The 14,379-nt window shown below is 38.3% G+C and overlaps 2 protein-coding genes across 18 annotated transcripts in view; one reads left to right on the top strand and one right to left on the bottom strand.

Annotated features, from left to right (window-relative positions):
* The window catches only part of mcf2l2 (MCF.2 cell line derived transforming sequence-like 2), a 116,896-nt gene that overhangs the window by 41,191 nt on the left and 61,326 nt on the right, over positions 1-14,379 (bottom strand). The window lies entirely within an intron of this gene.
* Positions 426-6,030, top strand: b3gnt5a (UDP-GlcNAc:betaGal beta-1,3-N-acetylglucosaminyltransferase 5a). 2 transcript variants are annotated; one of them, XM_065241589.1, is made up of 2 exons: positions 426-576; positions 4,560-6,030. In XM_065241589.1, exon 2 carries the CDS (start codon positions 4,799-4,801, stop codon positions 5,933-5,935), a length of 1,137 nt encoding a protein of 378 aa, XP_065097661.1. In that variant the 5' UTR covers positions 426-576; positions 4,560-4,798; the 3' UTR covers positions 5,936-6,030. The 2 variants fall into 2 exon arrangements, with proteins under 2 accessions (XP_065097661.1, XP_065097660.1); XM_065241588.1 differs by lacking the exon at positions 426-576 and adding an exon at positions 2,717-2,931.

Genomic DNA, 14,379 nt, shown 5'->3' on the forward strand with positions numbered 1-14,379 from the left:
TCTGATGTGGATAGGGAGTGAGTTCCAAAGGGTAGGGGCAGCAATGGCGAAGGCTCTGTCCCCCAAAGTTCTGTGTTTTGATTTGATGATGGGTCTGAGAAGGTTTAAATCGGCAGAGCGGAGACTTCGGATAGGTCGGTGATGCTGTAAGAGGTCTTTGAGGTATGGAGGGGCTAAGTTATTGAGGGCTTTGTAGGTGATGAGTAGAACTTTGTAATGAATGCGCTGTTGTACAGGGAGCCAATGAAGCTGTTGAAGGACACAACAGCAATTTCACAATTTCAACCCAGCAGTGTGTTCTGTTACATTTACCCAACATGGTTTAAAAATATCCCTGAGTGTGTTTATACAAAAAGCAGCAGGTTGGCGTGATGAGACATTGTGTTTGACAGGAGTGTCCAAATGCACTTCGGGTTACTCATATTGAGACATTGTCATAAGGAAATTAAAACAATAATGCTTTTACTATTATAAATGACACAGTGCTACATTTGGTGATGACCGCCGTTTCCCTCTCTGATCTTTTGTATGGACCAGCAAAGGAGGAACTAACAGGCCCAATTTCCCCTTTCATCTGTGAGTAAAAAACCAACAAGGATTAGGCTTAAATCTGCTTTATTTAAATCAAGGCTTATTTAATAATTCTGTTGCACCAAACTTTAAATTTAAAACTTTACATTTAAAAATAAAAAGGGTTACATTTAAGCTGTCATTTTGATCCAGGTTTAAATTTTACAGTAAACATAGATTCTCTTTAATCCTGTTGCTCCATTACTTTAAACTCTGTTTTAAATCTCAGTTAGGGATTAACTTTAAACTTGCATATGGAGGTTTAAATAAAAAAATCTCAAATTAAATGTGTGGCTAAATGATCAGAAACAGGTGGTGGTGCTATTCAAAGATGTGTTTATTATAATGTCTCAACATAGCGAGTTTGGCGGCTCAATCACATGTTTTGTTGGCTTTGAAGCGTCAAGTCGGGGATGCCCTCCCTACTTCACAGTACATACAAAGACATGTTTTTTTAAATACATGGGATAGAGGCGGATATACTGCGCTTCTTATCTGTCATGGGCGCTCTAGACAGGAACTTAACGGCAGTGAATGAACAGACACGACACATCCTGTTGATTATATCACAATATCTGAGCTTCGCAATATTTTGTGCCACATTGCTCTGTTAATCAATACAATAGATTGTTTTAAAAGATTGTCAAATGTTTTTATTTTAAATCAGCCCTTTAGATTAATGATGTATGTAGGTAGCACTGATCTATATAAATGAGTGGATTGCGCATAGAACGCTTGACGTAACTGCGTGAGGTGAAGCCAGCACAGAGTTCGAGCCGCCATCTTGGTATACCCAACCGGCAGAGAGCGTCATTGACTTCCATTCAAAATCATGATCAAAATGTACCCCCTTTACAGCGTATCAGTTACACAAGGTAAATTTTTAGGATATGTGTACGTTAATTATTTGTTAATTCTGGTGTTATTTGCAATGTTTATGTTTTAATCGGGCAGGATAATGGATTTATAAAACACCGTTAAGGTGAGTGCGTCTGTTGCATTTGTTAATGACGCGGGTATAAATAAAGTTTTTTTTACATTCAGCTACACTGTGACGGTCAGCGTTATTTCTCTAAATAAGTTTAGGTAACTTGTAAGTTTAGATAACATAATTACAAAACTAGCAAATTATTGCATGCACATACGGTACAAAGCATGATTATTAATTTAGATTTCAGAAAGAGCACGTTTATTGTCATTAATACTAAATATGCTGCGGTCTGTCTGCTGATCTGATTCTGTAATAAAGAAATAACTGATTAAAACGCAAAATGTACAACTTTCAGTAAATAACTATTTACATGCTTTGGACGTTTGGGTTGTAATAATGTGCATGGTAAGTTCACATATAAAAACGAAGACGAGTAAAGTTATGTTTTATCATTAAAATCTGATAACGTCCATTGATTAAATAGAACGTTTGGGTATACCAACATGGCGGCGCGGTGGCTTCACAAGTGTGACGTCATGCGCAATCCAGTCATTTATATAGATCAGTGGTAGGTAGTGATTTATAATTAAAAAAAACATTACATAAACTGTTTGTTTCCTTTATTAAATGACAACGTCAACATTGTTGCTATTTAATTACACTGGCAAATTCATCACGGCGGACAAAAAAAAAAAAATCGCAGCTGAAGGTTTTAATACATGTAAAAAAATTATACATGTTAAGATTTGTTCATCTGTGTTTACATTTAAGTGGTGAAACACTGTGCTTAATTTAATCTTTGTTTGTGCAAAAATTAATAATGTCTGTATGAAGATAAAGTGTGTACAGAATTGCTCAAATAACCACTTACATCCTTAAAATGAAGTGAACACTTCCCTCTTTTTTAAATTGTTAGCCCCGCCCCAAATTCCAGCTAATGCTTAAATAAATAGGTCTGAGATGTAAAGAGCTGTTTTGATAGCACCACAAATTCAAGGTTTTTCCTGGAAATCAGCTTAGTTGCCTCTACATGTTAAGCTTGGACACAAGAAAGTATTTTATCTTAAAAAAGACTCACTACCTACTAGCTAGCGTGCCAGCTAATTTAAAATCTAACTATCATGCGGTATCTCCACCAATGAAGGCCAAAGACAGATGTATGACTTCACCGTGTTGAGGTGTGGCCTTCTTATACGTAACACATGATCTAAATTTTCTGGTGCTCATTTGGCGTTTGTCTCTTACTGCAGCTGTTTGTTCAGGAGAAAACTCTGCTTTCCCTCCACCCATTAGAAACACACCCTACCTCTGTGTAAAGCTCCACGCTTCTGCTCTCGACACAGCAGAAATACAAGCATGTGCCAGGCTTAAGACAGAAAGATCTTCATGCGTTTAGCCTTCTATGATATAGATGGGCCGCTGACTCAGTGGTAAGTCAAATAGTTTATTATTAATATTTTACCGTACGGTTTATATAAAGAGCTTTTGTTTATTAAGTTCTCGCTGAATATAGCACAGACTGTGTTACCGTTGGTTTGGCCAGCATTGGATAGCTCATGCTAAATTTAAAGAGTAACTGCGAAGAATGGAAACTATGAGAACACAAGTGGAAAAAGGAGTCAGGTTTGTTTTTGTCAGTGGTTAAATTTGTGCCTTTGCGTCCAGCTAAGCTTGTTGGTTGTTGTTCATTGGGGTCACATGAGTATCAGATTACTTTATTACTCATGTGAAGACATTTAACCTGGATATTTGCTCCTTTACAAAATGAAAATGTAAGTAATGTTACTTTCGACACGTTTATATAATATAATATATATATATATATTTTGTGAAATAGCATTTTCTTTATATTCAAGGTAAAAAAATATTTTAAAAAATGTTTGTGGCTTATGTGTACATTTAATCCTTATTGATAAATATATATAAGGATTAAATGTACACACAAGCCACAAACGTTTTAAAAATATTTTTTCACCTTGAATATAAAGAAAATGCTATTTCACAAAATGAAATTGTTAGATTAAATAAAAGTTAAAAGAAAGTCACGTAAGAAAACCTAATTTAAATAACATTTAAATAATTTAAATGTTATTTACCTGTTAGTTTACAAGTTTCTCTGTGTGCCCCCATATTTGTTTAAAACTAGCGCTGTAACAACTTCAATGTTTTGGCATCTTTTAGTCAAACTGAATAAAAAATTGTGATAAGGACAGTAATGTAGATTTTTTTTTTAAAGCTGTTTAAGCAGTTGATGTAGTTGATCTCTGCTTGTCCAGACATATGGTAGTTTGTGTGATGTCTTTCATTGTTGTCCGTGTCGTGCCTTTGAGTAAAATTGCTGCTCTAATGATCTTTATTATGGTTGTAAATAGGTTTGTACACGCTCAGCGGATTAGCATGTGCAGGTGGCTTAAAGCCGCCTTTTATTTAATTTAACGCTGAGTCTGCGATTGCTTTCATTCATTTTAAAAGATCTGGTTGGTCCCACGCAAGGTCAAGGTTTTGAATGAGCTCTCTCGGCAAACCGTGTAAACATGAAACATTCGTTTAAGAGGACTGTTATTTTAAAGCAAATAGCACAGCGGCAGGACAGGACTTTCAGGATTTTAAATAAACAGGAATGGGTTACAAATGAAAACACTTTTTTTGCATTAAAAAGACTGCTGTGAGAGTAAATGTGGATTGCCTTAGCTACATATAACCTAAAATATGTTTTATTGTAATGCAAACATGAAAAACTTTGTTAGCTGCATAAAATTGCATCAGTATCAGTAAATCCTGAAAATGATTTTAAGAAGCGGTCTCCCAGACAGGGCTTATCCTAGTCACAGACGTAAATGCATGTTTTTTAAAAAACATCTAACATATCTTAACATATATAAGTGCCATTGTTTTGTCTCAAGATGCACACCAGTATTGTTTTTTGTAATATACTGTCCTAATATAACTAAGGCCCAGTCTTGGATTAATCTAAAGCTTGTCCGTGAAACCGCCCCTAAATGTATTGTCTATCCAGTTCCTGTACCCTTTTGAAATAACCGTCCTTCTTTCTTCACAGATTACAAATGCGGCGTTATGAAGTGAAGTGGATGGTACTTCCTCAGATGCCACCTTTGACTGATCTCTTTTGAAAAGTGAACACAAAAACAAGAACATGTATTGTGTCCATGCATCTAGTCGACAGACGGATCTGCGCTGAGATGACTATGATGGAACTCGCTGAGAACCGTAAATCTGAATTGTACTGTTGGACTTGACAATAGAACGAGGTTTTAGGAGTATTGTTATTTTAGCACAATGTTCATGAATTACAGACGGATCAGGAAATGGCATTTTTTACAACTTCTATCGATGTGCTGCGTCGCATCGTTGCTTATGGTTTGTTGGGACCATGTGGACCGTCACGTCGTGAGCCACATGAAGTCATACACGTATCGCTATATGACCAACAGCTTTAGCTTTATCAACAAAAGCCTGAGCGTCAGCAAGGAAGAAGCTGCAAGGTTCAATAGTTTCCCATATCTGCTAAACCAGAACGACGTCTGTAAAGATAAGGATGTGCTGCTGCTTCTCTTTGTTAAATCCTCTCCAGAAAATTTCAAAAGAAGACAGGCCATACGTTCCACCTGGGGCAATGAGTCGTATATTAGTCACGAGCTGGGTGTCATTTTGAAGGTAATGTTCGTCATGGGGGTTCATACAGATGTGTCTAATAGTTTCCTCCGAATGGATTTGCAGAAGGAGCACAAAAACTACGGCGATCTGGTTCAACAGGACTTTTTAGACACCTTCCACAATCTCACTATAAAACTGCTCCTCCAGTTTCGCTGGATGCACGAGAACTGTGCTCACGCCCGTTTCATGATGTCTGCGGACGACGACGTGTTCATCCACATGCCGAATCTGGTGCGCTACCTACAAGATCTCAGGAGACGGAACGTGCGTGACCACTGGGTGGGCCACGTGCACATTGGCGCGCCCCCCATTCGCAGGAAGAACAGTAAATACTTCATGCCTTTCGACATGTACCAGTGGACCACCTATCCGGATTATACAGCTGGTGCCGGGTACGTGATCTCTGGAGACGTGGCAGCCAAAATCTATCAGGCCACTTTATCTCTTAACGCTTCAATTTACATCGATGATGTCTTCATGGGTATCTGTGCCATGGCGGTGGGCGTCTCGCCTCAGCATCACGTTTACTTTTCTGGTGAGGGGAAAGCGCCCTACCACCCGTGCATTTATGAAAAAATGATCACCTCTCACGGACACGAGAACGACAACCGGTATCTGTGGAAGGTTGCGACCGCCCCAGATGTACAAGGTATATCGTCTGGATTAATGGGGAAATTGTATTGCACGGCGGTGAAAATGATGTTACTTTGTAAACCGTACTTTACAAATACCTATTCATGCATGGGAGCGTTTACATAATGCACTGTGAGTTCTATGTCCAAGCAGTATTTTTATTTTTGTTTACCTTGTAAAATTGTCAGTTGTCAATTACAATAAAGCTTACATCGCTAACAGTTTGTTTAACACTTCATTTCACACAAAAGTGAGGGAGGATTGCTCGCATGATGCGGGCTAAAATCTTACCCACATATTTTAGGTTGATGTTTAACACTGACCACTTCTGCTTTAAAAAAGGAAGCTATTATGAAAGCATTCAGTTGAAAAAGGGAATAAACGTTAGGGGCCTGACACAAATCTTCTCAAATTCGCAAGAAGCTCCTTAGTTGGAGACTCTGATTTAATTTAATAATTACAATATGCAAAAATTTCATTTTTAAAAGAGGAAAAATGTATAATTATTTGTAAAATATTATACTTTGCATCATAGTAATATCATGACATGTTATATTATTTTTAATGGTAGTGAGTTTAAACATTTTGTGGAGCGGGCAATGAAACGCAAATAATTTTAATATATCTAAAACAAGCATCAATTACTCTAAGCAAAATATAATTTCTTCTTCTCTTTCTTTCTTTGTTCTGTTAACCGTTGGGTATAAAATCAGAGGTGGATAGGAACACGCTACATTTACTTTGTTACATTTACATAAAAGTATTGGGTATTTTTACTCAAGTATACTTTTAATGAAAAATATGTTGTTTTACTTCATTACACTGTGCGGCGTTCTTTCGTTACTTTATTTCAAATCATTACGAAATGTGTAGTTCATTGCAAAATTGGACCAAAAGTCGCAATAAACTTTTGGAACAGACCGCGCTGACAGCTTTAGGCCAATCATAACGTTTTTATACAGATGATGCGTTTACCCTCGCACTGTTTATAGTCGTTTCCACACACATGCTGCTTAAAGTCCACATTTCTTAACCAAAGTTGTTTAAAACAGCTTCCCGTCTATTTGCCAATTTGCCGACGTCCTTAGCACAACCTCTGTGAAACCTGATGTGCAAACGCAGGTTCCATTTGACGCCGCCTAACGCAATGTTGTTTGGACACGAGCAACTTTGCGACCGTCAGCGTTTGCCACAGATGTGAAAGAACAAAATACGTATCGTGGATATTAAGTCATAACCCACCATTGGTTAAAAATACGACACTAAGCTCGCCGGCCGCGCGCCACGTGTAACTTCCGCTTTCTCTCCGTGTTTACATGGAAATTTTGATACTGATGTGTGAATGATGTCTTACTGGTAAAAAGACGGATCTACACTGCATGTGTGAACAGCACATTTTGGTATTTACTGGTAAATTAATTCTGGTAAATTCAAGGTAATTTACCAGAATTACTGCGTGAAAGAGGCTAGAATGTCATGTGAGAAATAATGGGCGTGTCTTATGTTTTCCACTGTGCTTTGATTGGAGAAAAGTAGGTGATTCATTCAGAATTTGAACTGGCAGTAGACTGACGGTTAGAGGAGTGCAGTTAACTGCAAGAGAGCGGAAGTACATTTTCAGATTTTGATTGAAGTATATGAGGGCACATGAATAAAAAAAGCCTCACATGGATAAATAGTTTATAATAAACACTGCAAAATTACATTTAAAAAAAATAATGGTCAAGTTTTTATTTCATTGGGGCTTTAAAGTTGGTTATTTAACACGAAGTATTGCAAATAAATTAGTCTTTTGAGTTGATTATTTACAAAGCATTTATTCAAGGCTCTCAGGTTTTGGGTATTCACCATAATACATACATTTCAGACAGTTCACACCCTCACACTCAACACCTTGCATGTCTTACAATGGGAAATTAAAACCTTTTGTGCTATACACAATTAATGGACAAGGCGCAGGCATACAAAGGGAAGTTCTCAGCTGTCTCGAGTTTTTAGGTGTGTTCAACTTTACACAGCGCCGTAAGAACCAACAAGTTGATAACATCAAACAACTCGAGGAACCATACTGAGGAGTTTGATTTCAAATCACTCTTGCAATACTTTGATGTCATCCACCTTGTCGGTCCTTGCGGTTCAATATTATTGATTCAGTCAAAAACTTTGCTTTGCAACCAGAAGCTTTAGACCAGTGGTCTCCAACATGGTGCATCGTGGGCATTCTATTAATAGGCTAATTATAATATTTATTTATTACATATTTTTATATTAGCTTGGCTTCTTCTATGTATATTAACATTTTAAACAAATAATAAATAAAATATATTAACAAGTAAAAAAATCAACAAGGAAAACTAAGTTTTGAGTAAACTTTATCAAATTGTTTTGTCCAATGTGGTAGCCCTTGGTAGTAACAAAAGGTTGGAGACCCCTGCTTTAGACACTATAGACTAGGCAATAATTACAATCATTCCACTTTTGTTTCTTTTCGTTTTTTGAGGTCTACAGCTTAAAAAAAACGTATTTCTGGGTCTTTTGTCTTCTTAGCTGTACACCTTGTCACACAGCAGATTTTATGTATTATTCTGTTTTTAGGTTTAATCTGTAAATAAGTTTTAATAAGCTGTCGACCCCAAAAAACGAGCGTTTAAAGAAACAAAAGCGGAAACAGGCAACTTTTCAAAGTACTCCTATTAGTAGAATAGCTAGTAGAATATTAGTAGACAGCTTATAAAAACTTATTTCTGGGTTCTTTGGCATGTTAGCTGTTAATATTGTCACACAGCAGCTTTTAGGCATTATTCTGTTTTTTGTTATAAGCCAGAAATGACAAGGAGGCAGCCTCTCGCAATACAAAGTCAATGGAGACGGTTGGATTGTTTTCCCCCCGGTGGGCGTGGTTTTCAGATTATGACGCGCTGCACTCTGTCTCTATCAAAAGAAGGTCCAAATTCTATTGGGGTATGGGTGTGTTTGTTTAGGTGATTTTAAATGTCATTTAAAATGGCTTTTAGAGATCATGCACCCTGCCTTTAATTACAGTTACTTTTGATGTAATTGAAATAAATACTGTGTATAAAACTGTAGAACATTATATATACAAGACAATAGTAGATTTAAGATGAATGTTACAATGTATGTTTTTATGTATCCTTCTCACTTGAAATACTTTGTTGAACTAATAGAAATAATGGTAACACTATAGTTTAGTTTCCAATTCTCACTATTGACTGGTTGGTTAACTTAGTTTGATCCCTCAGGGAATCCTTGTACCTTTAAAATGTATACACAAGCTTGATTACATAATATTCATTAGATCTCATAGTGAAAAACTCAATATGAAACTAGATATGCAATTCCCAAGGAATTACCAGTGCATGAAAATGCAAAAAGTTGATTGCCAGAAATGTAAAAGAAATTTAGTCTAGTAGTTTACCTGGCTGTTGACATGTTTTAGTGTGAAGCTAGCATGATTTAAAAAAGTTATCATGATGAAATATGATGCTAGCATGATTAGCATGATTCAGCATGACGTTAGCATGATGCTAGCATGATTAGCATGAAGCTAGCATGAAGCTAGCATGACTAGCATGAAGCTAGCATGATGCTAGCATGATTAGCATGAAGCTAGCATAAAGCTAGCATGATTAGCATGAAGCTAGCATGATGATAGCATGATTAGCATGAAGCTAGCATGATGCTAGCATGATTAGCATGAAGCTAACATGATGTTAGCATGATTAACATGAAGCTAGCATGATGCTAGCATGATTAGCATGAAGCTAGCATGATGTTAGCATGATTAGCATGAAGCTAGCATGATGCTAACATGATTATCATGCTGCTAGCATGATTAGCATGATGCTAGCATGAAGCTAGCACGATGCTAGCATGAAGCTAGCAGGATGCTAGCATGATTAGCATGAAGCTAGCAGGATGCTAGCATGATTAGCATGAAGCTAGCACGATGCTAGCATGATTAGCATGAAGCTAGCACGATGCTAGCATGATTAGCATGAAGCTAGCACGATGCTAGCATGATTAACATGAAGTTAGAACGTTGCTAGCATGATTAGCATGAAGCTAGCACGATGCTAGCATGATTAGCATGAAGCTAGCACAATGTTATCATGATAAACACGAAGCTAGCATGATTAGCATGAAGATAACACGATGCTAGCATGATTACCATGAAGCTAGCACGAAGCTAGCATGACTAGCATTAAGCTAGCATGATGCTAGCATGATGCTAGCATGACGTTAGCATGATGCTAGCATGATTAGCATGAAGCTAGCATGAAGCTAGCATGACTAGCATGAAGCTAGCATGATGCTAGCATGATTAGCATGAAGCTAGCACGATGCTAGCATGACTAGCATGAAGCTAGCACGATGCTAGCATGACTAGCATGAAGCTAGCACGATGTTAGCATGACTAGCATGAAGCTAGCACGATGCTAGCATGATTAGCATGAAGCTAGCACGATGCTAGCATGATTAGCATGAAGCTAGCACGATGCTAGCATGATTAGCATGAAGCTAGCACGATGCTAGCATGATTAGCATGAAGCTAGCACGATGCTAGCATGATTAGCATGAAGCTAGCACGATGCTAGCATGATTAGCATGAAGCTAGCACGATGTTGGCATGATTAGCATGAAGCTAGCACGATGTTAGCATGATTAGCATGAAGCTAGCACGATGCTAGCATGATTAGCATGAAGCTAGCACGATGCTAGTATGATTAGCATGAAGCTAGCACGATGTTATCATGATTAGCATGAAGCTAACACGATGTTAGTATGATTAGCATGAAGCTAGCACGATGTTATCATGATTAGCATAAAGCTAACATGATGTTAGTATGATTAGCATGAAGCTAGCATAATTTGCATGAAGCTAGCATGATGCTAGCATGATTACCATGAAGTTAGCATGAATTTAGCATGAAATTAGCATGATCCTAGCATTATTAGCATGATGCTAGCATGATTAAGATGATGCTAGCATGACTAGCATGAAGCTAGCATGATTTAGCATGAAGCTAACAAGATTTAGCATGAAGCTAGCATGATTTAACATTAAGTTAGCAAGATTTATTATAAAATTAGCATAAAGCTAGCATGAAACTAGCACGAAGCTAGCATGACTTAGCATGAAGCAAGCATGAAGCTAATATGACCCAAAGACCCAACCCCCATGTCTCTATGATGTCCGGATCCAGAGATATAAGGCTTTGTTTATTATGTTGCTAGGCTGCTCATATTTGGTTGCTAGGGGCGTGGCTTAATACCTCAATAAGGATGGTGAGAGACTGATTGGATGCCTGAGTAAAATGAGCCCACCCCCATGTCTCTGTGACACTGTGCTGCAAAGATATCCATCTGGGCATTTTATAATGGCAGTCTATGGGAGATGTTGCTAGGGTGCCCAAAATGGTTGCTAGGGGCGTGGCTTGATAGCTCAATAAGGATCCTAAGGGACTGATTGGATGCCTGAGTAAAATGAGCCCACCCCCATGTCTCTACGACACTGCGCTGCAAAGATATCCCATCTGGGACGTTTTTATTTCCTTATATGGGCATGATTCCTGCCCCATTATAAGTCTATGGGGAAATTTGGGGGCCTCTTACACCCCAGGGGTACAACTTACACCCCATTGTGAGGTATGTTCTTACAGAGCCTGCCAGCCTCTTCAAATGTGGCAAGTCACAAGTTTCTGTGAAATTCTAGGTCTGAGCTACGACTCGTCAAAGTTTGTCTCCATGTTAAGTCAATGGGATTTTTCGGCTGCTTTTTCGCCCCTGGGGCGAAGACCGTACCCCCGATCGCTTATAAAAGTCATAGCCCACTATTCCCGAATAGTCCGCACGTTTGAGAGTTTGAATGAAGTTTCTAAGTTAAGCGGTTCGAGCCGTATTAATTGCCGAAATTTGGTTGGAAGAATAATAATAATAATAATAATAACTAGATAGGTACATTTCCTGAAGAAAATGTGAAGTGGTGCTTGCCGTGGCAAATTTCGGGGGACAATATATGATTATACTCCAAGCCAAAAGTAAAACAATTCAACCCACATGTCTCTACGATATTCTAATGCGAAGACATAAGGCTTTGTTTATTCGGTTGCTAGGGTACTGTATTTGGTTGCTAGGGAGAAAATTGGCATCCACTAGTGATTACACTCCGAGTCACAAGTCAAACGGTCCAAACCCCGTGTCTCTACGATGTTCTGATGCGGAGATATAAGGGTTTGTTTTCTCTGTTGCTAGGGTACTGTATTTGGTTGCTAGGGAAAAAATGGCATCCACTAGTGATTACCCTCCGAGTCATGAGTCAAACGGTCCAACCCCCGTGTCTCTACGATGTTCTGATGCGGAGATATAAGGCTTTGTTTACTCTGTTGCTAGGGTACTGTATTTGGTTGCTAAGGAAAAAAATGGCATCCACTAGTGATTACCCTCCGAGTCACGAGTCAAACGATCCAACCCCCGTGTCTCTACGATGTTCTGATGCCGAGATATAAGGCTTTGTTTACTCTGTTGCTAGGGTACTGTATTTGGTTGATAGGGAAAAAAATAGGCATCCCATAATGATTACACTCCGAGTCACGAGTCAAACGGTCCAACCCCCGTGTCTCTACGATGTTCTGATGCAGAGATAATGAAGCTAGCATGATTAGCATGAAGCGAGCATGATTAGCATGAAGCTAGCATGATTAGCATGAAGTTAGCATGAAGTTAGCATGATTTCCATGAAGCTAACATGAAGCTAGCATGATTAACATTAAGCATGATTAACATTAGCATGATTACCATGAAGTTAGCATGAAGCTAGCTTGATTACCATGAAGTTAACATGAAGCTAGCATGATTAGCATGAAGCTAGCATGAAGCTACCATGATTAGCATGAAGCTAGCATGAAGCTAGCATGATTAGCATGAAGCTAGCATGATGCTAACATGATTAGCATGAAGCTAGCATGATGCTAGCATGAAGCTAGCATGATTAGCATGAAGCTAGCATGAAGCTAGCATGATTAGCATGAAGTTAGCATGATGCTAGCATGATGCTAACATGAAGTTAGCATTATTAGCATGAAGCTAACATGATTAGCATGAAGCTAGCATGATGCTAGTATGATTAACATGAAGCTAGCATGATGTTAGCATGATTAGCATGAAGCTAGCATGATTAGCATGATGCTAACATGAAGCTAGCATGATTAGCATGAGGCTAACATGATTAGCATGAAGCTAGCATGATGCTAGCATGATTAGCATGAAGCTAGCATGATGGTAGCATGATTAGCATGAAGCTAGCATGAAGCTAACATGATTTGCATGAAGCTAGCATAATGCTAGCATGATTAGCATGAAGCTAGCATGATGCTAGCATGATTAGCATGAAGCTAACATGATGCTAGCATGATTAGCATGAAGCTAGCATGATGCTAGCATTGATTAGCATGAAGTTAACATGATTAGCATGAAGCTAGCATGATGCTAGCATGATAAGCATGAAGCTAGCATGATGGTAGCATGATTAGCATGAAGCTAGCATGAAGCTAGCATGATTTGCATGAAGCTAGCATGATGCTAGCATGATTAGCATGAAGCTAGCATGATGCTAGCATGATTAGCATGAAGCTAGCATGAAGCTAGAATGATTAGCATGAAGCTAACATGATTAGCATGAAGCTAGCATGATGTTAGCATGATTAACATGAAGCTAGCATGATTAGCATGATGCTAACATGAAGCTAGCATGATTAACATGAAGCTAACATGATTAGCATGAAGCTAGCATGATGCTAACATGAATTAGCATGAAGCTAGCATGATGCTAACATGAATTAGCATGAAGCTAGCATGAATTAGCATAAAGCTACCATTATGCTAACATGAATTAGCATGAAGCTAACATGAATTAGCATGAAGTTAGCATGATGTTAACATGAATTAACATAAAGCTAGCATGAAGCTAACATGAATTAGCATAAAGCTAGCATGATGTTAACATGAATTAGCATGAAGCTAGCACGATGCTAACATGAATTAGCATGAAGGTAGCACGATGCTAACATGAATTAGCATGAAGCTAGCACGATGTTAACATGAATTAGCATGAAGCTAGCACAATGCTTAAATGAAGAAGCATGAAGCTAGCATTATGTTAACATGAATTAGCATGAAGCTAGCATGATGCTAACATAAATTAGCATGAAGCTAGCATGATGCTAACATAAATAAGCATCAAGCTAGCATGATGCTAACATTATTTAGCATGAAGTTAGCAAGATATATTATGAAATTAGCATAAAGCTAGCATGAAACTAGCATGAAGCTAGTATGACCTAGCATGAAGCTAGCATGAAGCTAACATGACCCAAACACCCAACCCCCATGTCTCTATGATGTTCGGATCCAGAGATATAAGGCTTTGTTTATTCCGTTGCTAGGGTGTTCATATTTGGTTGCTAGGGGCGTGGCTTAACACCTCTTGGCATTAACTAGTGATTACCCTTCGAGTCACGAATAAAACGGTCCAACCCCCGTGTCTCTACGAT

The sequence above is a fragment of the Paramisgurnus dabryanus genome, chromosome 14, assembly GCF_030506205.2.
Source record: "Paramisgurnus dabryanus chromosome 14, PD_genome_1.1, whole genome shotgun sequence".
Classification (NCBI taxonomy): Eukaryota; Metazoa; Chordata; class Actinopteri; order Cypriniformes; family Cobitidae; genus Paramisgurnus; species Paramisgurnus dabryanus.

Excerpts from the sequence above, each read along its gene's own strand:
- b3gnt5a (XM_065241589.1), top strand. The coding sequence starts at position 4,799 with ATGTTCATGAATTACAGACGGATCAGGAAATGGCATTTTTTACAACTT.